The sequence below is a fragment of the Electrona antarctica genome, assembly GCF_951216825.1.
Source record: "Electrona antarctica genome assembly, chromosome: 3".
NCBI classification, from domain to species: Eukaryota; Metazoa; Chordata; class Actinopteri; order Myctophiformes; family Myctophidae; genus Electrona; species Electrona antarctica.
The window spans coordinates 12332229-12358563 of NC_136808.1; the positions used below are offsets into that span (position 1 = coordinate 12332229).

General features: G+C 42.3%; 2 protein-coding genes across 5 annotated transcripts; both read right to left on the reverse strand.

The window, feature by feature from the left end:
* Positions 1-117: 117 nt before the first annotated feature.
* Positions 118-6726, reverse strand: prrg4 (proline rich Gla (G-carboxyglutamic acid) 4 (transmembrane)). Of its 4 annotated transcripts, XM_079497715.1 has the most exons (8): positions 6399-6726; positions 6034-6146; positions 5771-5934; positions 4923-4950; positions 2615-2759; positions 2293-2475; positions 2089-2159; positions 118-1971 (listed from the first exon to the last, which is right to left on the reverse strand). In XM_079497715.1, the coding sequence occupies exons 2-7, from the start codon at positions 6140-6142 to the stop codon at positions 2132-2134; spliced, it is 657 nt and encodes a 218-aa protein (XP_079353841.1). In that variant the 5' UTR covers positions 6143-6146; positions 6399-6726; the 3' UTR covers positions 118-1971; positions 2089-2131. The 4 variants fall into 4 exon arrangements, with proteins under 4 accessions (XP_079353841.1, XP_079353842.1, XP_079353843.1 ...); XM_079497716.1 differs by having other exon boundaries at positions 118-2159; positions 6445-6726; XM_079497717.1 differs by having other exon boundaries at positions 118-2159; positions 6442-6726.
* A 4620-nt stretch (positions 6727-11346) lies between these two features.
* eif3m (eukaryotic translation initiation factor 3, subunit M) lies at positions 11347-20324 on the reverse strand. The gene is made up of 11 exons (XM_079496747.1): positions 20184-20324; positions 19210-19342; positions 18428-18566; positions 17256-17379; positions 16553-16647; positions 15792-15875; positions 15020-15119; positions 13917-13998; positions 13358-13501; positions 11915-11975; positions 11347-11600 (listed from the first exon to the last, which is right to left on the reverse strand). Exons 1-11 carry the CDS (start codon positions 20223-20225, stop codon positions 11477-11479), a joined length of 1128 nt encoding a protein of 375 aa, XP_079352873.1. The 5' UTR covers positions 20226-20324; the 3' UTR covers positions 11347-11476.
* Between the last annotated feature and the right edge of the window lie 6011 nt (positions 20325-26335).

Below are 26335 nucleotides of genomic sequence, written 5' to 3' on the forward strand. Positions count from 1 at the left end.
TATTATTCCTTTTGCCCTAGTTGAAGGACAAAATCTGTTAATTTGATGCAGTCTGACTACACCTAATGTATGAACAGGAGGAGTAACATATTTGTATCATGTGGCTGAAAACCAAAACACACTTAAAACTTTATTTAAAACATTTGACAGTTTTCAAGTATTTTTGCTTACAATCACTGAGCAGCAGGGGGGGGGGGAAACAACCTTCAGTACATTGACCCATAAGGTCATCGTGAACTTTGGCATCATAAGTCTGTTAGACATAATATCTGATGAAACAGGAAGAGGTACAGTATTGTCAAGGGCCCCGCTTCTTCCTCTTCTGAACTTAATTTCTGCATTATGTCATGATTTATCAGACATCAATACTTCACCCATTATTCAGACATTGGTAGCCACTTGACTCATCACTGGTGTAAAAACATTAAACCTTTACCATTAACCTTAAAAAAAACTATTGATGGAATCAAATATTGCCATAGTTTATATCTAAACCTCCGTTGCCTTTTTTGTGCCATAATACATTAGGCAGTGATTTCACAGGTTAGCACAGTATTTACTGGTATATAGATATGGTGATGAACACAGATTTCCAAAAGTTTAAAAGGTAGGCTACATTTCAGAGCGCGGTGATCATATTTCAGATACACCAGAGATTCCAAACTAAACAGAGCAGGCTCAAGTTGGAAGGAATTGGACTTTTGATTATGGCATTTCCATTTATGGACGTGCCAAAAGTCCATAAAAAATTCCTTGTCATCATTCATTTTACTCTTCATTCAGAATCACATGAGCATCTCCCTTTAATTATAAGTAATATTCATCTTACATGGTAGATGTGAATGTTTCTAGTTGAAAATGCAAATAAAAACAGTTTAAATAGTCTTACATGGTAGAACAGTACAACTTAGCTTCAGCATTTCTACTCAAGCTGAGACTAGTTTCTTTTCATCTTATTTGGCTCCATATACATACTCCATCAACATGGATGTTAAAAAAAAAATCATAGACAAATGATGAATAATGCGCCACAATACAGCAAACAAACATCCATGTTATTAGACTAGTGTCTCTGTGTACAGAGGTGCCATGTTACTGGTCTGCTGTCATGCCAGGCAATATTTGTCTTTTAACCCGTATTAAATATTTATTTTATTTATCCGTTTTGCCAATGATGGATTGTCTTTGGAACCAAATATGAAAGAAAAAATAATAAAAATAAATTAAAAAGCTTTGGTAGTATCCTTTAAAGGAGAATTACGGACTAGATGTAGTTGTTACGTCCCCACCAAAGAGGTCCAGGTGTTATTTTGTACAAAAGCGCATTATTGGCTATTTCCCCTACCATAAGCCCACAATCTGGGTTGGGTTTTAGTGCCAATTCGCTTATTTCCATTGAAATAAGTAGTAAAGTGTGCCGCTTGGGATACTATTTACATTATGAAGAGAGGATATATATATATATATATTTTTTAATTCATTGAGGGCTTATGGTAGGGGAAATAGCCAATAATGCGCTTTTGCACAAAATAACACCTGGACCTCTTTGGTGGGGACGTAACAACTACAAATAAGGTAAGATAGCCTTCTAGTCTGAAGTTCTCCTTTAAGGTTTAGCAATATGTAATTCCCAGTTGCAGCAATAGCTTACGACACATTGGTTTCTTCATTTTCCATTCACTAAAGTATATAATATATAACAAACAGTAAACAACCACCAACAGTATAATCAACTACTAAAAGGGGCACCTGGCATGGGCTTGGGGCCTACAACATCAAGCATGTCAAACATGATCATTCTTTTGTGAACAGTTACTAGAGTTAACTAATAAGGAGTTAAGGAATGCACATTGCTGTAATAATGTTCTGTGACTAGAATTTTAAGACGAGTATATTAAAAAAAAACATTTGGAAAATTGAACAAGTTCTTAAAATCGTAGGCTCCGGATGTGACCATACCAATGCTGTACATGTTGAAAATCGTAGACGCCTGGCATTCCCATACCAATGCAGACAGTACATATTGGAATTTATATAAATTTTGAAGTAGACCCTGAAGCAGAGGTGATTTTAAGATGTAGAAATGTCTGTTTGATGTTGACAAATATGTAGACGTCTTGTCCCACACATACTATCGACGAATGCTTCCAGGTCGTGAGCTTGCAGGAAAACAAAAACAATATGTTAAAATAATTTCTTTAGGTCGCATGTGTTAGCGTGTCCTCAGTCCTCATACAAGTAAGGATTTAATAAGTCAGCTGATGCATTTATGAATAATAACTGTACAAATACCCAGGATAGGGTGGAGGTGGGGCATCATGTGGTCCATTCTTGCCTATGGCCTGCTCATAGGAGGGCAGCCCTGGGGCATCCATGTCCTCTATTGGCGGGGGGACGACAGGCTGTAGTGACACCTCCTCCAGTCTCCGAATGATCAGAGATGCATTACTGCGCCTTGGTCGTGACCTCATGGAACTGAAAGAGTTGAATAGAGGCAGTGAGGCGCGCGCACACACACACACAAACAAACACACGATGCATTAACGCACAGGTGCATAACCGTGGGTATGCTGCTAGCAAGAATGTTATAACAAATTATGAGAGTTTCACTCACCTGCCACGGCGGGAGAAGTCATCCTTGCATTTGCCTTGACAGAAGTACCAGACCAGAAGGCCTATAACAACTACTGACACCCCAGCAACAATCAAGCCCACAAGAAGGGATGTAACGTCCACACGTGACGGATACTTGTCCTTGTCTGTGCACCAACACAGATCAAACCATGTTATTTTAGGGCTAGTACAGTATAGTATACACAACATGTGACTAACCAAATAGTCTTTGATTTTAATATAATAGCAATTGCAGAGTTTAGTTTTCTGGACAACCAAATAGACAAACCTAAATAAATAGTTGTCAGCGGTTTTGTCAGTAATCTACCAGAGCCATCTAATGGAAGAGTTACGATATTGAGGGGGCAGAAACCAGTGGTGGGCCGTCAGGGCCAGCAAGGCCTTCTCTGCTGTACTGGCCCACTTGCCTGATGCAGAAATTAAAATTTATATTTTATAATAAGTTTTTCTTTTTAACAAATATTATATCTATAATATTATCTATAATATTATATTTATTTCGCTGCCACTGCACTGTTTCTCACTCAGACAGGCTGGATGCTCTGCTTCCATTCTGTGCAGGTACAACAGCCCTGCACCAAATGAGATTATTTCATTGTGTTGTCTCCGGGTAAGATTCTCTACCGGGAGGCCTGCAGAAACTCCAGTGAATCCCCTTTCTGTTGAAATTAATGGGAGCAATATAGAGATTGACATGTTCCTTAGCCAATCAGATTTCGAGTTTGACCTGCTGGGCGTTTTCTTCATGTACCAGCGCCAGCTAGATGGCCTTTGCTTGGATCCCATCACTGGGGGGAAATATTGTCAAATTAGAAAAGAGAACTGGGTGTTTCAAACTTTCTGTGCGAGTTCCCATATGTGGGTTGATTGAGGAGCTAAATAGATTTAACTCACAAACGCGGAAAACGGCTGAAGGAGGAGAATAAACAGATTTAGTGGTGGATTTACAGCATTTTTCGAGAATGAAGGACTTCAAGAAAAGCTTGCAGGGTAGACCATTGGTATGATGCAGGCAGCCATGGTAAGGATCTTTATATAATATTTATATACATGCGATCGCGATGCGACGCAGCTTATTGATGATTGATCGTTTTATAGGCTATGGTTGTGGACTTCAGGACTTGTGGTTGTCCGTGCTGACAGTATGTGTGTGTGGCCGAGTCTCATTTTGGCTGTGCGCTGCGGAGCCACTTGAGTGTGTGTGCGTGTGTTTAGTCCCCGCCGGTGCAGCATAGCTGGGATATTACAGAGCCTGATGGTTCAGTTCCACCAATTCTTGCGTGGTTTAATGTTGTATAAGAACATATGACAGGTTGTTGGGGGGGGGGGGGGGGGGTTGAAGGCCTAGTTCATTTCGGCACGGCCCGCCACTGGCAGAAACAGAGCGCTCGAGCGCTGTTCATGCAGCTTGAAAGGGGGACAAGCTGGAGTTTGAAGCTTGTGCAACATGCCAACTGTTTTAAAGTATTGTACAGTAACAACTAAAGTCTCTAATGTTTATATAAAAGGAGGAACTAACCAGGTGCTCAACAGAGATAGCAAAACGTGATGATGATAAAAAGGTGCTCACACGGATCAAAAACGGGATCAAGACATAGATAAAAAGAGAGGATCCGGGCACTCAAAGAGAAAAAATTAGGCAACTGCCAACATGTTTCGACCAACAAGGTCTTCAACAGGGCAAGAATGATGAAGACCTTGTTGGTCGAAACATGTTGGCAGTTGCCTTTTTAATTTAATAAAGGCGTTCCTCATTTTTTAACTTTGAGTGCCCAGATCCTCTCTCTTTTTATCTATCTCTAATGTTTATGTTTTCTGCCTACTTTCGGTCCAGGACTTGTCCACATTTGTTATCCCCAATCTCAATTTAAGTCTATGTAGGAGAGCCACCATTGGACTGGAGCCCCATGAAGTAAACAGAGTTTTCGTAACTCTGTCTTACTCTATGGCCCTGTAATCTACCATATAATTAGTTGAACAAGTAGTGGAACAGGTTGGTTTGCACCAGCAGCATCATATTTGTCTTGCAAGTTGCAATGCACAGCACAACACAACTGAACATATTTTAGCTATAATCATTCAGAAATAAAGATGTAAAGTGACAGTCCTGTATGAACAGGTAGTGGAACAGGTTGGTTTGCACCAGCAGCATCCTATTTGTCTTGCAAGTTGCAATGCACAGCACAAGACAACTGAACATATTTTAGCTATAAACATTCAGAAATAAAGATGTAAAGTTGAGCTACATAATTAAACCCAACATTCCTTTTCATTCTGTGATCTCTTACCCTCTGTGTACTTCTTCCAAAATGCTTCCTGCAAAATAAAAGATCAGTAACAAGAAGTTAGTGGTAGGCCTATCTGATGTTCTGCTAGCCCCTCTCGGGACCCCCTCGGTTGAGCTCTTTTCATCGTTCACCCGTAGGGTCCCTTAGCATTTATTCAACTCTATATGGTACACAGCTGTACATACGCTCCGTTCAGGCAATGCTAAGCAAAGCAAAGTTACTATATTTACCCAGGGTATCTGGGCTAAGCTCAAGAACTTGTTTCCAGCCAGGCCCTGCTCATAGAACATTTCATGGTAGTGGTTCAATGCCTTGCTCAAGGGCACTTCAGCGGTGGTAATTTTAACGTGTCGGACCGCTGATTCGAACTGGCGACCTTCCGGTATCAAGACCGCTGCGCAATCCGTTCGGCCCCCGCTGCGCTCCGCTTAAGTGGTCGTGATATGTTTCAAAGATGCATAACACTGCTATAGGAGACAACGGAAACGTGGAAGAATTTTCATTTGGCGCAGATGCCGTTAAGTTTTTTTCCCGTTTTGGCTGCTCTGAAATTCTCTCTTCCTTGACTTCTTTATTGACTTCCCATTGTACCGCCTCCCGCACCGACACTGGCTAGCTGCGCGTCCCTACGTTCCTGCCTCTGATCTGCTCTGTCGCAGCTAGCCAGTGTCAGTACCATATAGAGTGGAATAAATGCTAAGGGACCCTACGGGTGAACGATGAAAAGAGCTCAACCGAGGGGGTCCCAAGAGGGGCTAGGTTTCTGCAAATCATCATTCAAAAGCCTCTTCTGAATGCATGTTTCCCAAATGCACATAAAAGTATATAGCATGATAGCATCACTTAACTGTATCCTGGTCATTTTCAAAAACCTCTCGTGCTTCCTCATAGTTGCAGACTTCTTCATAACACTCCCTCTCCAAATTTCCAGGAGTGAAGATCTCAAAGTCAAAGCGATTGAACAGTAGGTGGCGTCCCAAGAACTTATTCGCCTCCTCTTCTCCCACAAAAACTAAAAAGGGTTGACTCAGTTAGGTTAAATGAACAGAGAATTGTGTCAAAATACAATCAACATTAAACAAACTATAGACATTTGATGACGTCATCTCACCTTCCTGGTTCTCTGATCCTGCATTCGGCAGCGACCTTCTTTTGGTGCACGCGAGGTCTCCACAGGACAGCAGTTGAAAGAGAAGAAATAGATAGAAAAACATGGCCATTCACCTGTTCAGGTGGGGCATTGATTTGTATTACTATATAGCACAGCCACAGCTCTGTGACAGAGCTAGTTACCAAACACACCCAGTCAGCTTATCAGTTGAACTTGTAGGCAAGGCTAGTGTTGGCTCAGCTGGTTTCGAAATCAACAGGTACAGATAAACAATGGCCTATGGATTAACAGGTTTAGAAAACTATAAGGCCCGAAAATTAACCATCTTAATTAGTTCTTCATATCAAATAGACAGCATCATATACCTGTTTAGGACAGGGGTTTGGGTCGGTGGATAACGTGACTGACTACCTTGAGCGATCGCCCAAAACAGCTGAGTTGTAGTGGTGGTGGAAGTTCCCCTGCTGGAAAAGTATCCCGCAGAACATCATTTGTGAACTCCGTGTTCTAGGCGTAATCACACACTAGTCAATGAGAGGCACGTGTGACATTCCAGCGAGCAAGTATTCGGTTTAATTTATTCCAAAACCACCGTTGTCTAGTGCGTGCTCTACCTAGCCTCTTCCGTTCCGATATACTACCTGTGTGTGCAGAGTGGACTCAGTAGACCGAGCCAAAGCGAAAGTTTTCAGTTTCACCTGGAAATAGACTAACCTTGCGTCACTCCGCAGTACCTGTGGTAAGCCTGCTTTCTATCTACTGCTTCATGCACAGATCCTGTCTAGAGCCCGCCTACTGTATCCGGTCATTTGCACATACACATACATGTACTCACGTAGGTCGTTTCCGCATCCGCTCTACACCAGATCTACCATATGCAAAGTGAAGTTATCCATGTGGAGATCCAAAAAAAAAAAGTTAGGACATGGACACTGGGTGGCACCCAAAACCAACAAACATGACCCGTACAATGATCTCACTTGCCCTTTGGCAAAGACATTCAAAAGGATTTCTGCAATATGACTGCCTTCCCAGTTCCCACGCACAGTCACCATCAAAACAACTTTCTAATTAGCGCTGCGCTGTTGGGATCAGGATCACTTTAGTTTACAACAGGCATGAATCATTAGTCATGAGTCTCATGAGTCATGACTCATGACCATAAAACATTTGATTCTGTGATGAACAAAATACTTTTATTTAATTACTTTTTTGCTGTTTTCAAATATTATTTTGATCCAGAATCAAATGTTTTATTATGGTCATGATTCATGCTTCACCAGGGGAGTCTTCTTAAAATAATTTATCAGGGGGGAATTAACCAATTAATGGGGTTTCTATCTGTGGCACCACAAAATGGCAGCCACTGATTGGATTCCAAAATACAATTCCAATTAGAGCTTGGAACCAATCCAGTTGGATAAAGTGAAGTAAAGTGTACCTGGGAAGTGAATGTCTAATATTGCTGATTGCGGCTAGTAGTTGATGGGTATCACTTCTGGAAGATCTGAAGATTCACTTGCCTTTTATGGCTGTGGTGCGTGTCCGGATTTCAGTCATGCCCAAAGATAGGGCCATATGCAGCTTCCAAGGTGGGGTATATGATGTCAGACCTGGGTAAGTCAATTATCTTCATATATGGGGTAACGATTCCAGGAGAGTTTATGATGTCAGACCTGGGTAAGTCAATTATCTTCATATATGGGGTAACGATTCCAGGAGAGTTTATGATGTCAGACCTGGGTATGTCAATTATCTCCATATATGGGGTTCCAGAAGAGTCTATGATGTCAGACCCATGGGTACGTAAACTATCTCCATATATGGGGTTCCAGAAGAGTCTGTGATGTCAGACCTGGGTACGTCAATTATCTCCAGATTTGGGTTTTTTTTTCTATAGAATAACTTTAAAATATTCACACACTGACATTGTTTCCGTTTGTAGGCTACAGTCACTCACTTTGTTACGTTATGTGTTGTGGATAAACACAAGGGGTGTACACTGTAGTATACAGTGTGTAGAACTAAAACGAGTCCACAATGACTAATAACTGATAATCTGGAAAAGTGATGACCTTCAACCTGAGCCACTTTGGGTGACATATAATTCCTCCCTTTCACTTCATGGACTGAATTCTTATGTTTTGTCTTGCAGACACTGGCTATGCAAAGTGACCCCCTGTCAGGCTGTCTGATACAATTTACTGGGATTTAGGGGACAGCTTACTTTAATGACCCCTTAATGGAGCAAAGAGAGCCCCTATGTCATATTTCACCAACCTGCGTTTCATTCCCAATGCTCTTTTTATGTTCACAATGTTGTCTCTTTGCTTTTTAACGGGAGTGTGTAAATTACTCTTGTAACACAATGCTGTATTTTGGGAGTACATGGGCTTTAAGATCCTTTTAAAGACACAGAAAACCTCTTATAGCAAAATTCAAAGTAGTGAACTCGGGAAAGGAGTCTTAGCAAGGTATAGGAGGTCCCTATACCATGCAGTCCTTGTATGGGAATAACGGCACTTCATGGGTTTCTGAATCTGCCATACAGAAGTGACCTTGATAGGATTCACTCTGTAAACACGACACAATTAAACATCAAGTGACAACATAGACTGTTTGTATCACTAGTGTACCCGTTTCTGCCTGGCAAAACATGATGTGAATAGCAGTGTTTATGTCTCACACTCGCATGTAAATAGATATATCTTTCTCGCTAGCCCAGTGTTTATGTAACGTGGAGATAGGATGCAATCAGCCATTTTTCTGGCTGACTACTACTGAATGGTGCTAATTGAAGTGTAGTGAGAGCCCCTCTCCTCGCTGCGACTTGGCTGTGTCTCTGGATAATGTCAGAATTTTAGAATTACCCCAAGGAATGTTGATACAGAGAAATAGGGGTGATGTGAATGTGAAATTCCAGACTTTATCTAGCGTGTGATGCTAGATGATATTGCCCACTTGCACCACACATAATGGCACCGTTATGATGATTAATAGAGTTAACTGCAGCTGGGGTTCTGGGGAATTCATTTAGCTCTCTTTGGGACATCAGTGAGGGGTGATTGATAATTTAGGCTATATTTGCCAAGGGGGCACAGCCAAGTAGCCACAGCCATTTGTAAAACTAGCTATACGAAAGGGTCACTGATATGCACCGCATAGACCAACCCTAGCATGAGATATAGTAGGATGGAGGGATCTCAGAAACTGATTATTATTTGGGATTAAACACCTCATGTAGTTGAACAGAGAAAGAAAATGAATCGGAGGTAAAGAATAGAATACATTGAAACAAAGATCAGGACACAAGGCTTTGCTACCCTTCTACTGAAGCCAAATTCCTTGTCTCTCCAATTGTTCCTATCTGCTCCCTTTACGCTCCACCTTGCGGGTGACTGTGATGAGGTTGTGCTCCCTGAGAATGTGTTGTATGATTTACTCCCCCTGATAAGATGTGGAGATGCTGCTCCCTGTGGACATGCAGATAGAAGTGAGGGGTGAGCTTCTGCAGACTTGGGGTAAGGACTGTGACATATCATCACCAAACACAAGTTTGATGGTTTAGTGGCCAGTAGAATGGCTTTGGGACAAAGCTTGTCTCCTAATTTCTCTCCCGTGTCTCATACTCCAGTTTTAGTTGATAAGGTGACCACCGAAATGACGTCATGCCGCGGTGATAAGCCACTCACCGCTCACCCTAGCACATCTCTGTTTTTACTAACGGTGGTTACCTTATCTCCTAAAACTGGAGTTTAATCTTTCAGCTCTGTAAGAACACCTAATGCACACGTATAAACAATATTGCAAGACTCTGTGTCAAAGTAAAGTCATTCTTAGTGATGGAGAAAAGGATTCCTCGCCACAGTACAATTAGAATGGTATCACAGCTAAACAAAAGGACAACAGGTTAAATTTACAGCCGGACAACCATCGAAGCAGCACTGTGTGGGTTGGGTGTGTGGAAGGGAAGCACTGGAAGAGTGCAGTGTCAGTAGTCTGCTCTTTGTCAGTTTGTACGGATTTCATCACAGTCCCCACAGGGGCAAAGAACTCTAACAGACCCCTTTTACACCTAATGCCTGGGCTATATATCACCAGAGCTCACATCCTAATGCTCTGGACTATTGCCTGAAAACAGATTTGAGCACAAATTGTAAAGCTTTGTGGGGTTCTGAATTTAGTTTAGCTTTTATTCCTTCGCATTCGGCTAAAAAAGATATATCTTGGTAAAGAATTAGAATTTCAAATTGTCCGACTAGGTGTCACTTGCCAAAAATAACACATTTTCAAGGCAATGCAACATATCGATCCGTAGTGATTTAAATTTAAATTAGTATTAAGATATGCAACTTTCACACTTTGCACAAGACACAGGTCTTGTGCAATGATCAATAGAGCCATTCAGAATTTCACTGAATTATGACTAACAAGCAAGAGATGTGTGGCGCTTTAAGAGGTCCCGGGTCAGCCTGACCGCAAGCTGCAACTGTTGATGCTATGGTCTGATCTGACCTCAAGTTGACAGGGTCACCTTAAGGTCATGTTATCGTCACTTCTGCAGTTTTGTTCCAAGAAAACCAGCCCTTTTGTCACATTTAGCAAGAGGCCATTTCTCACCTCAGTCACAGCTCATCTAATACTGCCAATCTGTCTTTAATAAGAGCCAGATGCTCTCAGATGTGTGCACGCACGCGCGCACACGCACGCACGCACGCACGCACGCACGCACGCACGCACGCACACATACACACACACACACGGTTCGAGTCTACCCTGTGCTACGATCCATCTATTTATGGAGGTGGTTAATCATGTGACCTTAATGGCCATCAACAACCGACTACTTTGGTATAGTAGATTAGTGGCTATAACAAATTGTAATTTGAATTTATATATACTAATTCATATTCTCTGAAAGCAGTTTTATTTGAAAAAAAAAAAATCAGGATAAGAACCCAGATCTGTTTTGGATGTCTGAGTGTTTTATGTTAAATTGGTTGTTCAGTAATAAAGTTTTTGTTTTTGGAAAATTCATAGAGAAGGCATGGCAGTTACGTTGGAGAACGATGTATCCATGAGTAACTGTCTATTTGTGTATATGTATCATTATATATGTACAATTTTGTGAGTGTCTTGTAAGCCCGTGCGGGCTGGGCACCTTATGATGTAGGACACTTTAATAAAAACTATCTATAAGTGGATGCTGCCTGCAACACGTGCTTAACGCTGCACCTGTACGTACATGGATCACATACAAATAGCTTCATCACCACAAAGCTCAATTATTATTATTAAAAAAGTGAGAGGCAATCACAGAATATCTCCACTGTTTTTTTATTTAGCTCATATAAAAATGGTGATCAATTCAAGCCTGGAAATGAGTAGAGCTGAGAGCGGAGTAGAGGAGTTGTTAGTGTAGACACTGAGGGGAGAGGCGGTATTAAGCAGAGGGCGACAGGGTTTGCAGGCTGGTCTTCACCGTTGCCAGGTTGCCCTTCCAGGAGCTGAGGCTGTCAAACAGCTGCTGCCACTGCTGCTTGCCGAAGGTGCGGTGTGTGCTGTGGCTGATAGGGTAGCAACAGAAAAGGGTTCAAAGTGTTAATTTGACACTTAAGAGCAGGCCAACGACGACACAAACTGATGTCGAGGACGGAGACATCTTACATCATCAAGGAAAGATGATACAAAGTCTAAATAAATACAATTTTAACTCAAGTCTGCAAGGCAACACTGTATCCACACACAGTTCAGCCAAATTCTAAAACATTCAATATGAGCAGAGATTTACTTGCTAAGAAATAATTAATTACAACAAAATGCAATCACTATATTAGTTAAAGCTTTGTTGATTCAAGCAGATATTTTCTCAACTGCTTACCTCACAACAACCTTTCGCTGCGTTTGGTCAATTTTGCAATACACCATCTTGGTCCGAACGGCTACAGAGGGAAAAAAAGCATACAGGCATAAAATGAGACATGTAGTTTCAGCATAAACACAAAGCGGCTGTGTACACCAAAAACCATACACCATACATCCAAACAGAAAAGTCCTATCTGATTGCATTAAACGTTAAACGATGTTAAACTCACTTTATGCTAACCCTAGCCACTCAATGTATGCATGCGCATACCATCTATTCAAATCAGACAGAGAGATAGCGATAAGAAAGTAGCATCCAAGCTAGGTCATACAGACAAAAACATTTCTTCTCCCCAAAATGATCTGTAGTCCAGACTAGACCTCATTGCAAGCCGACTGCAGCCATGACACTTTGACACTCCCTCTGTACACATGGGTTATTTACTTAGGTCCATCGCTCCTAGTGGAGCATCGGCCATCGACTACTTATCCATCCAACATGGTTTTGGGCTGTCCTTTCTGCCTCTGTACACAATGGGTGCTGGTGACCAATTTTTACATTTTTCTTTTTTTTTACTGGTGTCCAGTCACGTTCTTTCGAGTCTGTGTGCAGCGCCCTGCACCATTCTAACAGCTGCTCGTGGCTAACAGCCGTTTGTTTCCCGATAGCCAATGACGTCACTAGCACAACGTCACCGCCAATGTTTTCTCTTAAAGAGACAGATCCCCAGTTACCAGATCACAGCCAAATGCGGTAAAAAAAATAATCACGACAAATGATTCATTTTAACTTATGATGCTGCCAGAGTTTGTCCAAAATAAAAGGCGCTAGAGTGCCAAGCAGATGAGGCAGATTTTACTCTGAAAAGCCCCACCTTCCATTTCCCCCCAAAACCGGAAGGTATAATCTTCCATTACTACCTCACGCTACCTGGTCTGATCACGCTTTAGAAGCGTTATATTCCAAACGAGATGCTTGGATAAGTCAGAAATTAGAACAGAACATTGCCGTTCTGATCAAAACCATGGACAGTGACGTAGATTCAGAGATAATAGCAAGTTGTCGGCCCGTAAACGGGGAAGTGAATGATGTCCAGGAGCGCTGAACAAGGGGTTGCTTAGCAACGGGAGCGGTCAAAAAATGGATTACAGCGATCCTGTTTGAAATCATTAAAAAGGACCTAAAGATGCCTATACACGTTCTTAGCACCCGCAGTTTTTATTGAGAGGACGAGTATACACGTTTTTAGCACAAAAGGTGTTAACAGACATCCATCTGTAAACGTAGTTCTGCCACCCATGTGTACAGGAAGTGAGGTAAAGGAAGGCATCACAATGGCGCAACGGGAACTATGCAAACTTTCTTTCCGGTCTTCACTAGCCTACGGCGCCGTTAGAAAATGCTTCAATATACTTGCAGACTGAGCACAAAGATTAATTTCAGGTCTAGCGGGCATACCGTCAATGACGAAGGCTTCAACATCCTCAGCACCAATCTGTAGTTCCTGTTGCATGGTGTCAAAGGAGATGTCCTTGAATTCCACCGCCATACCCATGAATGTCAACAGACGCATCTTGGCCATGTTTTGCTCATGAGAGAGGCCTGGAAACCAGTGTACAGGGATCATTAAACACACACACACACACACACACACAGTCAATTACACATAACTCTGGGAGTTTCCCCATCTTAATTGCATCTCTAGTCAGGAGCTTGTGGTCAGGAAAATTTACACATTAACACAAACACCATTCCACGATGTATTTTCTTTTGAGAGCCCATCCTACGCACTCTTTTAATTATACCTCAGCTTAAGTGGTGTGTGACAAGAGAGACACTGCTGATATACACATTCCTGGGCTATGTCAACAGAGCAGTGGAGTAGCTTTGTGTGTCCGTGTATTTGATTCATAATTATTTATACCCAATGTGTTCAGGTAAGACAAAATGTAATCAATGTATATCAATATTGTGCAGATATCGATGGACTTGTACATCCGTAGTTGACACTACTCACCAAGAGAGTCAATGAAGTCTTTGCAGTTCTCGTAGAATTTTACATATGCTACCAGTTTTCCACTCACAAAGATGGTTAATAGCTGTGAAAGTGACAAGGAAAGAGGGGTGCATTCAATGCATTGATAACCAAGATTTATCAATTGTGAAAGCTGATAATAGCTGTCAAAGGAAAGTGATGAGGAAGAACTGTTTGTACATTCCAACATTCAGAGAAAATGGAACACACATGCATTTAATAATTATGTACAGCATTAATTTACCAAAATAAACAAATAATTGAAATATGGAGATACACGGTTTCGACAGCAATGATGTGTAAATATACGGTTGTGTGAAAAAAGCCTAAGACATCACTAACATATAAAGTTTTACTGAAAAAGTAATATATGCCGAGATATGTATCTATGTACTGTACATATCTATCTTTTTAATAATAATGGTGCTGTCCTAACAATGGGGTGGTATTTGCCTGCCCCTTATTTCCTTTTCCATTCATTCTGCTGTTCTGTCTTCATCTCCTCTGATCGTCTTCTCTGAATTAATAATAACTTTGTTCTGTTTCTTCCTTCTCTTTTTTCCAGGTGGTTTCTATCTGTGTTATCTGTCTGCCAGACGGTCTGTTATGACGGTCTCTTAATTCTTGAAATTAAGGTTACCCTACACACTACCCATTTAGCCATCGTCTAGTCTAATCGTCGAGTGTACCCAATGAACCAAATTCACATGTTAGGTCTAAAACCCAAGCCACACCAATGGGTCGAGATGCAACGAAACGGTTTTAGCGTTCGTCCCAGCAGTGTGATATGTCCTGCTGCACGTCGGCGCATGTCGCATTGTCGACCCAAACGATTCAATTGGTTCAATTCAATGGTTGCTTGCAACTACATGTGTCTACTATTGGTGTGGTTTGGGCTTTCGCCTACATGTGAAAAAATGCAGAGGTGAGGCGGCAAAATTTAAACTCCTAATAAAACCATTACATATTTTAATGCCTTCAATTTTGAAGAGATATAAATGAATATGGAATTAGCCCTACAGTATATTCCCCCACTTCCATGTGTATCTGCAGGTATGATACAGAGCAGATGCTCCAGTACTCACATCATGAATGAGTTCTCCCTCAAGGAAGCGAACAGGTTTCAGGGCCAGAAGGTGGTCAAACAAGAAGGTGTTGGGGTCTTTCAGAGCGCGGACAATACATCTGATAAACAGGACAAGCACATGTCATTTATATCTTCAAAACATGAACCCTAACACCTAACCCCAACATTGACCGAAAAAAATGTCTACAAGCTCACAACATGTTGCACTGCAACGTGTTGAGTTTATAGTTTGGCTATTTTCGGCAAATAAATGGGGTGCGAAGGGAAAAAATGGACCAAGTATGGATAACTCTGTGGGACCCTGGTCAATTAAGCAATATTACACGAGAGGGTGTGGGTTAACGTGATTATTGCCACGACAGGGATGCGGTGAGGAACGAGACGAAGTCGAGTTCCGCAAGCATCACTGAAGTGGCAATAATCACGTTAACCCACACCCTCTCGTGTAATATTGCAATTATACAACAGTTACCCTTAAAACTAAGAAAATCGCTGAAAGAATATTTTTTTTTAATGACAGATGTAGTCACTACGACCACAAATGTCCCAAGAAACTAGCTAGCCTAGCCACCGAGTTTGCTAGCGCTCTGGGAGAAGAGAGCAGCTGAATTATTTGTTTTGATTAGGTGGTGAATGGTGCTGGTTTAACCCACAGCTAGAAGGCTGTTTCAACCAATCAGATTGCTTCCTCGAAACGACCTGTGGTATAATTAAGTATATAGGGTAATAGCTGAAAAAAAAGGGGGAAAAACAAGGTGATCCATTTTTACTTGTGGGCATCAGTACGTGCATGTGAAGCATTGTCTTCTGTGTAGCTCCCCAGCAGTTCCACCATCACTTTGGCAGCAGGATCGCTGTAGAGTAACACAAATCAAGGGAAAACGTTTTGTATAATATATATATATATATATAACTGATCTGAAAGAGACACCGTCTTTATAGTCTCGCATGGCCAGACTGTTGCCTCACAATTTTTCAAATGCTTCCGTCATACAGTCTGGAGAACGAAAGCTCTTTCCATGAGTAAGCGATAAAGCGGATGTGACGCATCATATCACTTGATGTGGTTGTGTTTCCAACGGCGGCGGTGGCTCAGGGGTAGAGTGGCCGGATGGTAACCGCAAGGTTGCATGTTCGAACCCGGGCTCCCCCATAGTTAGTGTCGAAGTGTCCTTGAGCAAGACACTGAACCCCTAATTGCTCCTGATGTGCTGGTTGGTGCCTTGCATGGTTTCCGCCGCCATCGGTATATGAACGTGTGCGTGAATGGGTGAATGTAATGCACAATCTATGTAAAGCTTATATAAATGCATCATTTACCATTTACCAACGGTGCTACAGTTCCTGAGCACCGCGTAGTGATCGAATAGCTTTCCGGTCTGAGCAGCAGAGACAGCTTCCGTTACTCGGCTCTTGGGAGCTGTAGTTCCAGACTCTTTATATAGCATTCAGCGATTGTGGAATAGTTGTCTGGCTACGCGAGACTAGCGTCTTGACAGTAAATCAACTATTATGGTATATGGGTAGTTACCTTTTTTTGCAGTCCACCAGCGCCTCATAGACCAGCCTCAACAGTGTGTGCTTTTTTTCGGTGGTCAGGTTCCAGTCAATAATCCACTTGCGCACCTGATCAGGAGCAGACAATATTAGTAATCTTAAGCCCAACGCGACACATTGTGAGCTTGTAGCGACACAGTCATATTACGATGAAGTATAAATTAAGTGTATGTCGATCAATACTTTCTAAGTTGATCAGTCATTTGTTATGCTTATAATTTATTAACAAGGGCTTGTGACAAAAATAATACAATGGATCTACATTGGATGAATTTTCCTAAAAGTAACGATCTTGGACACAATGAATTGAATTTTTATAGCGCTTTTCCAAGAGCTCAAAGCGCTTTTGCAATGGCAGATTCGTCTGGCTAACAAGAGGCTAGTGAATTCTACTGTTCCGGTTCCGTGTTTAATAGACACATGTTTACAAAATAAAGTATTTTTTATTCTGGCTTTGATGTAAATCCTAAACATGATGGAAGCAGCTGCAGAACTTGTGGTGCTGAATGCAGTTAATGCACTTGTTAGCGCTCTCCTGTCAAACTGATAATATAAGAGAAAAATTGATCGACAAATCAGTAAATGGCCGCAACACGTCGACTCGCCAAATACCGAGTCGTTCACATCCCTAGCGCCAACGTGCAGTGTTTCTGGTGACTCTGGAGAGTGGGGTCTACCTGGTCCAGGTCCGTTGGGATGAAGGCGATGGCATTACAGGTAGCTGCCACCTTGATGAGGCCGCAGAAGACTGTGTACCTCACAGGGGTGTTTTCATCCATTCCATGGAACAGGTTACTCAGCCTGTTAAAAGTGTGCAAAAGTCACAGTTGGACGACTATCTAGTCTAGAGAGTATTATTGTAGTAGTAACAATAGTATTGTTTGTGGTGCGTCTGCTTTACAAAATGTGTTCAATAATTTTAAAAACTATATAACATAGGCCTGCATTTTGAATAAAAAAATAATTAACGATCAAGTCATCTGTACAGAATAGTTTTTTAGCATTCTTGATGCCAGCGAGGTAGGCAATCTCCTAGATTATATCCTCTACATTGAGCATCCCTGTATTACGTTCACAAAACAAAGTCTCATTGGACTGCCTCCTCAGTCAGTCAATTCAAACTCATCTGATGTCAATTTGTACTCTCAGAGTTATGGGGGTCCATGGCCCTAAACAGGGGGTTCTTGAAATACAATTTAAAGAAAACTTTGAGAATCACTGGTTTACATCCAGTGAGTGTATATTCACAGTTTTAATAAAGCACAGAGAAGTACTGCAAGGCCTCTGAGGGAGCCAGGTAGGGATATTTGCCCGATCCGATGTTTATATTTTTATAGAACACTTAAAGGGGAAAACCACCCATTTTCAACATTTTACTATGTCATTAATATACCTTAGAGCTGTTGTGTGGAAATAATAAAAAGTCCCCCCATTTTGTGTTTCCTAGAACTGTAATTATGAAAAAAAATCATTAACATGGTGAAACACATCTTGATGACATCATCAAGATGTGTTTCACCATGTTAATGATTTTTTTCAGACCTCTAGTTCTAGGAAACACAGCATGGGGGAACTTTATTATTTCCACACACAACAGCTCTAAGGTATATTAATGACATGGTAAAATGTTGAAAATGAGTGGAATGCCCCTTTAAGCCATATCACAATAGTACAGTATCCAAAATCAGACAATATCCAGTCTAATATCTTGATATGGATATAATATTGATACTGGGGATGTCCCGATCACGTTTTTTTTTTTGTGCTTCTGATCCAATTCCGATCTTTTGAAAATGACGTGATCGACCCCAATTTGGGATCACGTGATCAGATCAACCCTAGAACTCACAGCTGCATCCTGAGGGAGGGTCGTTCTCCTTCACGAGGTTTCACCAGCTTCTCACATAGGCTCTCAATGAGGGCCTCCTGCTTCTCTGTCTCCAGGATCAATAACAGAGACACGATACTGTTCATCACACTCTCCACATCTGTAGGCAGAGAAAGAAGAATGTTTCACACATACATACATACATACATACATGCAGCCGGCTAATGTATTTGTCGCTGCATTGATGATCCCCACAAACGGTCAGGGCGCCTGTTCAGGGGGGGAAGAAGTGGGGGGGGGTAGAGTGTACCTCCACATACGTTACGCCCCCCTAGTGAGACCCTTCACAATCAGGTGAAAAGATGATGGTGGCTTGACGGCCTGGGTATCGGAGGAGACCCGACTGAGGCCATCTTCCCAATGACTTATTGTGGGGGTTTAGCAGAGATGGAGTACTCGTAGAGAGGCTGGGGAATTGGGAATTGGCTTTACTAAATTGGGACTGGAAGGGGAGAATGATTTTTTTTGGTCTGGGAGGGGCATGTGTTGCTCAACAACATAGTCTGTTCATTATTTGTCTGCCCTGTGATCTCTGAGATTTATATTATTGGAAATTGCAATAAAAACTAAGATTTTGAAAAGAACAGTCTGATGGTGATTCTGATAGGGAGTCAATGAGCTACTATGCATTTTCTAAAGCCTGTGCACCAATTTGACAAAACCAAAAAGAAAAGAAAAGATGATGGCATGGTTGTAATAAGACCCAGAAAGGCTTCATAAATAAATATCAAAATTATTATTACCTTTGTCATCATCCTTGAGACAGACATCACACGCCTCGATGATCTGAGCCAGATCCACATGAAGTCCACTTTCAGAGTTCTCCTCTGAGATCTCTGCCCCTTTAGACTTTAGATAGGCTCTGAGCTCAGAAGCCTGGTTAAATAGAAAACACATAACATTTATAAATGTAGCCTTACACTTGAATTTCACAGAATTTTCACAGAATTACACAGAATTTCTTGACAGAAAGTAGCTCATAACATGTCTACGGTGGATTTTTATGAAACAAAAGCTTGGCCTAGAGCTGCAATGTTGGTGAGTTTAACATCGTTTAATACAAGCAGATCGCAAAAGCAAATTGGATGAATGGGGAGTCAATGGAGGGTATTGCAACTCATACCATTATTTTAAAAAAAAATCTAGAGTTGCAAATTGCGGTTATGCTAGAACCGTAAAAATCTTCTCTTAGGGGGGTCCCTGGCATCATATCTTTTCAAATAGGGGTCCGCGCGGGCTGATGAGTCAAAGTGTCAATTTGGGGGTCCTTGACATGAAAAGGTTTGGGAACCACTGACATAAGGGAAGGGTCCTACTCCTTCAACGACATGAGTTAGTTTATTCAGACACAGAGCAAAGAAGGTGATCACATCATCATCATCATAACGGTCATTGTGAATAAAACAGATATGTACAACATGTACATACATCGTTCACAGCTGTAAGTGTAGCCCCTTGGTTACCTTTTCTGTATTTGGGACTTCGGTACCGACGTCCCAAATACAGACAAGGTAAACTAGGGTCCCGAAAGGGGCTAATAACACATCACAGCTGTAAGTGCTGCAGACAGAACAGCGGGGTACAGTTAGCATTCGCAAGATAACTAGCATGCTAAGCTATAATATTTGAGCCCAAATCGCACCATGGCATGTGGCTATAATGTCAGCCGCATAGTTAATCAGGTATAACCCCTTCTAAAAAAAGGTTAAAGTGGTACCTGATCTTCTTCTGTGATATCGATAAAAGCCGGGACGCTCATTTTGTGCGTTTTATGGAGCTGTTGTTTGATCCACGCTCACACTACTGAGAGACACTACCGGAAAGGAAAGAAACAACAGCGCCGGTCGAAAGATTCTTCTTCCGGGTCATGTTGTTAAAGCGACAGAAGCCCCTTTTTATATTACACCTGACCTGTCTGTCTGACTGTCTGTCTGGCATCACTTTTTAGACTCTATTGTCTAAACTAAAGTCTAAACTATTTAATTTCAAGGACCGCAATTTGAGAACCACTCTAAGGAGCTGCCTCTATTGGTAACACAGGATGGATTTTGGATTTGGGTCTCTAAATGTTATGATGAATTGAAAACGGTGGACCCTCTTGTAAATAAGTTATGGTGTCGTCCACTCACACAGTCAACAGTTTTTTGTATTGAGTTATGCTTGAAATGTACTGTAATTCTGCAAACTGTTAATAAATACTTCAATCAATCAATCGCAATCACTATTACCATTATAACATAACAGACAGTAATGGTAATATAGTGGTTCTTCTCAAACGTTTTTAATTGCAAGGACCCCCATAACATTGTGGGGCAGCAGTGGCTCAGGGGCAGAGTAACCGTAGGTCACATTTACTATGAAAGCCTGCATTTCCGTGTGTCACGCCACGCCTCCATATACTGTATGGTCACGCCTTGTGACATCACGCCCCGTGACATCATGCCTCCATATATGGTCACGCCTCGTGACATCACGCCTTGTGACACGTCACGCCACCATATATGGCCATCTCCATATATGAAGATCACGGCACTTACCTCATCTAACCCTGGATAACCATACATGGAGAAGACTGGATCATCGTCACCTAGATCTGCATATATGGAGCCGGCCAGCAACTCTACATCTGACCTCAGACCACAAACCCTTAGATCTCCATATATGGAGCTGACCTGCTCTGACATTCCATATGTTGAACCCTCCCCACCCGTCCTTCCTGTTCTGACATTCCATATGTTGATCTGACCTCATCAAACCCTGTACAGTAGTGTACACTCAAGACACGCTCCATATATGGCCAGTACAGAAATTAATTAATTCCATATGTTGATCTGACCCCCCCATGCCAAAGCGCCAGCGCTCGCCCAGCAGTCTGCCGTCACCCAGGCGGATGCGAGGTCGCTTTTCGCCCTCAGGGCATCGTATTATAACTCTGAGTTACAGACCTGTAAGGTTCCATTTGGAACCCCCTAGCTCAGCTCAAGGAACCCAGAGGGAGTCTGTCTGCACCCCACTTTGAGAACCACTGCGTAATGTAACTTACATGTCAGTCACACACCTTCCTTCCTTCCTGCCCCCAGACATTCAATTGGCCCATGCATGTGGCACCGTCTCTTCTGACCAGCCGGAGCTAGATACAGTGAAAGGGATGTCGCTGAATGATGCCGCTGCTAAACTAAAGTAATATTTCCACGTTGTTGGTCATACAGTTGGAGGCCATCGATATTGTCCTTTTCTTTTTGCTGAGGTTTGCGTGATCTGCGCAAAAGGACAGTTAACCCATTTTGGGCGGGAACCCCTTTTGGTGTTTTAAACCAAATGTTATAATTTAGCTATTGAAAAATAGCAGATCTACAAGCTCATAGCGCGCCACCGAGTGGCGCGCTACGAGCTTGTAGGTCTGCTATTTTTTGAAAAATCGTGAAAATATTTATTTCAGAAAACTGGAGGATTTAGAAGGATTTTTTAAAATGTTGAGGTCAGGCCTAAATGGGTCAAATGATAAGGGACAATATCGGTGGCACCCAACTGTAAGTATGCTATGATACTTTTGTCCACAAATGGCTTTAAAAATGTCCCAGTGCTGGATAGCTGCAACTTTATAGACAGCCTTATGACAAGACTTCCACCTCTTATCTGTGTGTCCCAATTTCAGTCATTCTTGTCCATGTATTTATCGCCTCTTTAGGGGATTAGGTCCTGGATGTCTTGGATGAGAGTTACAGAGTTAAAGGTGATTCTTGGGAGAGGTTATCTGATTGAATTACATCCCCAGCCCTGGCCTGTGAGAGGACCACCGTGACAGGTCCCAGTGCTTTCAACCAAAAAACAATGCAAGCGTCAGGGGGGCACATTTTCAAAGCACATAACACACTGACCCATGGATGTGCTCCCTAGGCCTCTATGTCAAGAGGGATTCTGTGTATAGTTGCATTGAGAGGCCACTTTGTGATTGAGGTGATCGAGGTTAAAAGAGTAAGTGGGGCTCCAGTTCACTATAAGACCATGAACTGAAGTTACCAGCATCAGGTGTCAGGCAGGTTTGTCCTCTGAGGTGAAGTAAGTTTAGCATCATCCATATTAAAACTATTGGCTAAATGTGTGTGTGCTCCTCCTAACTTCTAAAATGTAGTGAACTCTGTCTGAACAGTCATAATTCTGCTGTCATAGAACTTATATTTCAAAGTATTTCAAAGTTTATTATGTGTGTTGGGGTTCATATATTGAGGAGAGAGAGAGAAGGTGGGTGGGGGCTGCAGCAGCCATTTAATAATTCCTCAAAAACCTGCTTGTCCGATATTTCACATGCCGCAGTTACAGTTAAGGAACTGGATTCTGTTTTATTGCACTTCAGCGGGATAAAGATCTTAAAATAGTGTGCTGAGGGGAAATGGCTGGTGGAGTGTTTCACCATAGTAGTTCATAGGATGCGTCATTCCGTTAGGAAGGCGAGTGCCTGGTACCAAATCCCACCCTCACTCTCTCCTTGCCCTTGTGCGCTGTCACAGCCAGGAATTTATGGCTGCTTCTCCACAAGCGAGCTTGTGTAACTCTGAGGCTTTCATTAGCTGATTAACAGCTGTTGTCAAGTGCCTGGTGTATTTCAAGTCCCGAATAAGAGATTTGGAGGCTTTGAAGCTCCAGGTGCTCATGAGACATTGTTTTGGGCTTCTCTAAGGTCTAAAAAAATGCTAGGCTGTGATATGATGCTTTAGAAGTCCATATAATGTACCTGGTAGTATAGTACATACTGAAAATAATGTGTTCGTTGTATGAGCTGTTGAGAGAATCTTGGACCGAAGCTAAAGACATTGTACCTGGTACAACTTACAAGTATTAGTTTAAAAGGGTGTCTGTCTGTTTTGAATCATTCTAAGACTGCCCTTTGCTTGACACTGTATTCTTCTAGTTAGTCATTTGTGTTGGCAGGAGACATCACCCATGTTTACAGTATGTTGTACTGATGCCTGATATGGTGTAACTCTGTGTAGTATTTCTGGCTAGATTTCTGTGGAAGTGCAATAGTGCATTGGCCCTTCATTGCTTCTCCTTTTTCAGGCAGGCTGCATCATTCAATGTTGTACATACAGTATATCTTCACGTCGTGCAGTGTGCTGGGCTGGGGTCATGCCTGTGTTATCCCAGCCTTATGTTGCTTCGGCCCTATATTTTCCCTCAATTTAGGGTTAGATTTGTGGTTAGGTGTTATGGTGCGTTCAGACGGGCAGATGAAACGATGCAAAAAAACGCATCACAGCATAATTTGCGGCAGCTTCACGCGTCATAGCTGCTTCGTAGCTTCACGTCGCTGGCTTCCATTGACAATGAATGGTGGACTGCATCGTTTCATCTGCCCGTGTGAACGCAACGTTAGGGACGGGTTGAGTTGGGGTTAGTGTTAGTTTTGAGGGAACATGTAGAGCTGAGGCGTCATAGGACTGAGGGAACAAAGGTGGTAGGCTACATTGTGTTTTGGGGAAAACGTTGCACATGCACACATGTATGCAATTGCACACGCATGTACGCACAAAACAGATAAAGAGAGGGAGAGGAGATGTCTAAAAACACACTTTTTGCTACTACTCCTACACAATTTGCCCAAAACTCACATAAATGGTTTCACGTTATCTTTGGAGTCATGCGATAATAAACATGTATCATTCGGATTCGTCATATTCTATTCCGATTGACAATGATTGTCGTCCAAAGTTTTAGGGAGGGCCCTATTTAACACAAATCATGAAGATGGCGTCCAATTTACCCCACATTTTTATCACACATTGAGGGGCCTCTAAACCACTGTTTCCCAAACAGTGGGTCGGGACCCATTTGTGGGTCATGGGCCAATTTTTATGGGTCACGACTCACGAGTCACAACTCGAGTAAATAAAATCCCATTTTATTTTCTTACATATAAAAAATATATAGGCTATATTTTAAAAGGTAAGGTTTCATCATAATCTGCACTCTCATCTCATCGCTAATGTACGCACAAAACAGATAAGGAGAGGAAGAGGACATGTACTGTAGGAAAGAGAGAGACTGACGGGGATAGAGAAACACAGACACAGGACAGGTCTCACTTCTCTTTGAGATTGTGTGCTTTGTCTAAAAGCAAATTAAATGACCATCGCGGTCTGTTCCTGTGGTCAGCTATCCATAATAATCGTGCGTGCGTGCGTGCGTGCGTGCGTGCGTGCGTGCGTGCGTGCGTGCGTGCGTGAGAGAGAGAAAGAGAACTTGTGATATGGGAGAGCAAGAGAGAGAACAGAAAGGCAGGGAGACTAACGAGTCTTTATACACACATACTGTGTACAGACAGTGATATTTTGGCAACATCTAAAGTCACCGAATCAACATCTGTTGCCCCTGAGAAGAAGACATAAAGTAGACAGTTTGAACTGGATCAGCATACAAGTAGTTAAGCAGCAAATCACTGGGAAGTTACTCATGCGATGAGTCCTTGACAAGGTCACTGGCTGATAGATGAGCCCATGCAAGGGGATTTTTCAGAGGCTGTGGAGGTGAGGTGAACGGTGGGAACCAGACAATTAGTGGGTGGAAGGTAGGCAGCCATGTTGGACGATGACTATGAGATTGATTTACATGGATACTAATCACTTGGCCTGCCTGGCAGGGAGGAATATACACCTGGGTTCTAGCTAACTCAACATACAGCCATTTATCTTTGAGCAGGCTTAAGCAGGCAATTAGCCAGCAGTTTAAGAACTGTTATGATTACCCCGTCGCCGGGTGCATGGCGGAGATAATGATTTTGCCCCGTCTGTGTGTGTGTGTGTGTGTGTGTGTGTGTGTGTGTGTGTGTGTGTGTGTGTGTGTGTGTGTCCGTCCGTCCGTCCGTCCGTCCGTCCGTCCGTCCGTCCGTCCGTCCGAGATTCTTCATATGCTATTTATTGACAATGATTGTCGTCCAAAGTTTGAGGAAGGGGCCTATTTAACTCGAAGATGGCGTCCAATCTACCCCACATTTTTATCACACATTTGAGGGGCGGCGGGGCCTCTAAACAAGTCACAGAGCCAAAAGCCGTTTCACATACAGACCCATAGAGGGTGCCAGCCACGGCACAAATTCTACAAATGTCACTGTTGCAGAAACATGATCTGTTTCACCCTCATCGAGAATCAATGACTGTCAAACATTTTAGTGTTTGCCGGTAATTGCTTTCAAAAGTGCTGTTTTTTATTTAAAATGCCATATCGTGAACACAAACATCCAATCAATCTTCCCTAAATTGAAATCGCATGTTGAGGTTGAGGGGCCTCACCTCCGAAAGCCCTTTCACTTCTGCCCACAGGGGCAACCACAAACATGCAAAGTTGAACCGCCTGTCTGTCACACAAACTCCGTTTCCCCCTGCAGCTTCCCCGTGTCCTGCAGGCTCCTGCAACCCACGACTGACTGACACAGCCCTGGCCTGGGTAGGCAACCCGGCCTGGTGGTGATCTGCGCTCCACTTTTCTAGTTTGTAATTAAATATGGATGGGCTCTTATGTGTGTGTGTGCGTGCGTGCGTGCGTGCGTGAGTGAGTGCACATTCATGTCACAAGGTACTGACTGGCTGTGGCCTACTTTGTTAGCTGTCCTATAGTGATCAATTATCTGTTCCATCTGTAGATAATCAATCACACTAAATCCATGAGTCCATGACTGAGTAAAATGAGGTAACACACTTTCCTTTGTTAGATTAATTCCTGCTATTCAGTGCCTGGATGTTAAAAGAGTTGATATCGGTTGATACGGACCATGTTCAACCATCTCAAGGGAAATGAAGATGGTATAGCCAAATACCACTGTTATCTTGCCATGTCGCCTAATGAGCATATGCCAACTTCATACCACTCCAAAGA

What these genes read in the sequence shown, in the direction of transcription:
- eif3m (XM_079496747.1), bottom strand. Translation starts at nt 20,225, where the DNA reads ATGAGCGTCCCGGCTTTTATCGATATCACAGAAGAAGATCAG. An exon ending in ATATCACAGAAGAAGATCAG is followed by an intron (nt 19,343 to 20,183) that starts GTACCACTTTAA and finishes CTATTTAACCAG; the next exon opens with GCTTCTGAGCTCAGAGCCTA. An exon ending in CTGGTGGACTGCAAAAAAAG is followed by an intron (nt 15,876 to 16,552) that starts GTAACTACCCAT and finishes GTTACTCTACAG; the next exon opens with CGATCCTGCTGCCAAAGTGA.
- prrg4 (XM_079497716.1), bottom strand. Translation starts at nt 6,142, where the DNA reads ATGGCCATGTTTTTCTATCTATTTCTTCTCTTTCAACTGCTGTCCTGT. An exon ending in TTGGAAGAAGTACACAGAGG is followed by an intron (nt 2,760 to 4,922) that starts GTAAGAGATCAC and finishes GTTGGTGCACAG; the next exon opens with ACAAGGACAAGTATCCGTCA. An exon ending in GACTTCTCCCGCCGTGGCAG is followed by an intron (nt 2,476 to 2,614) that starts GTGAGTGAAACT and finishes CAACTCTTTCAG; the next exon opens with TTCCATGAGGTCACGACCAA.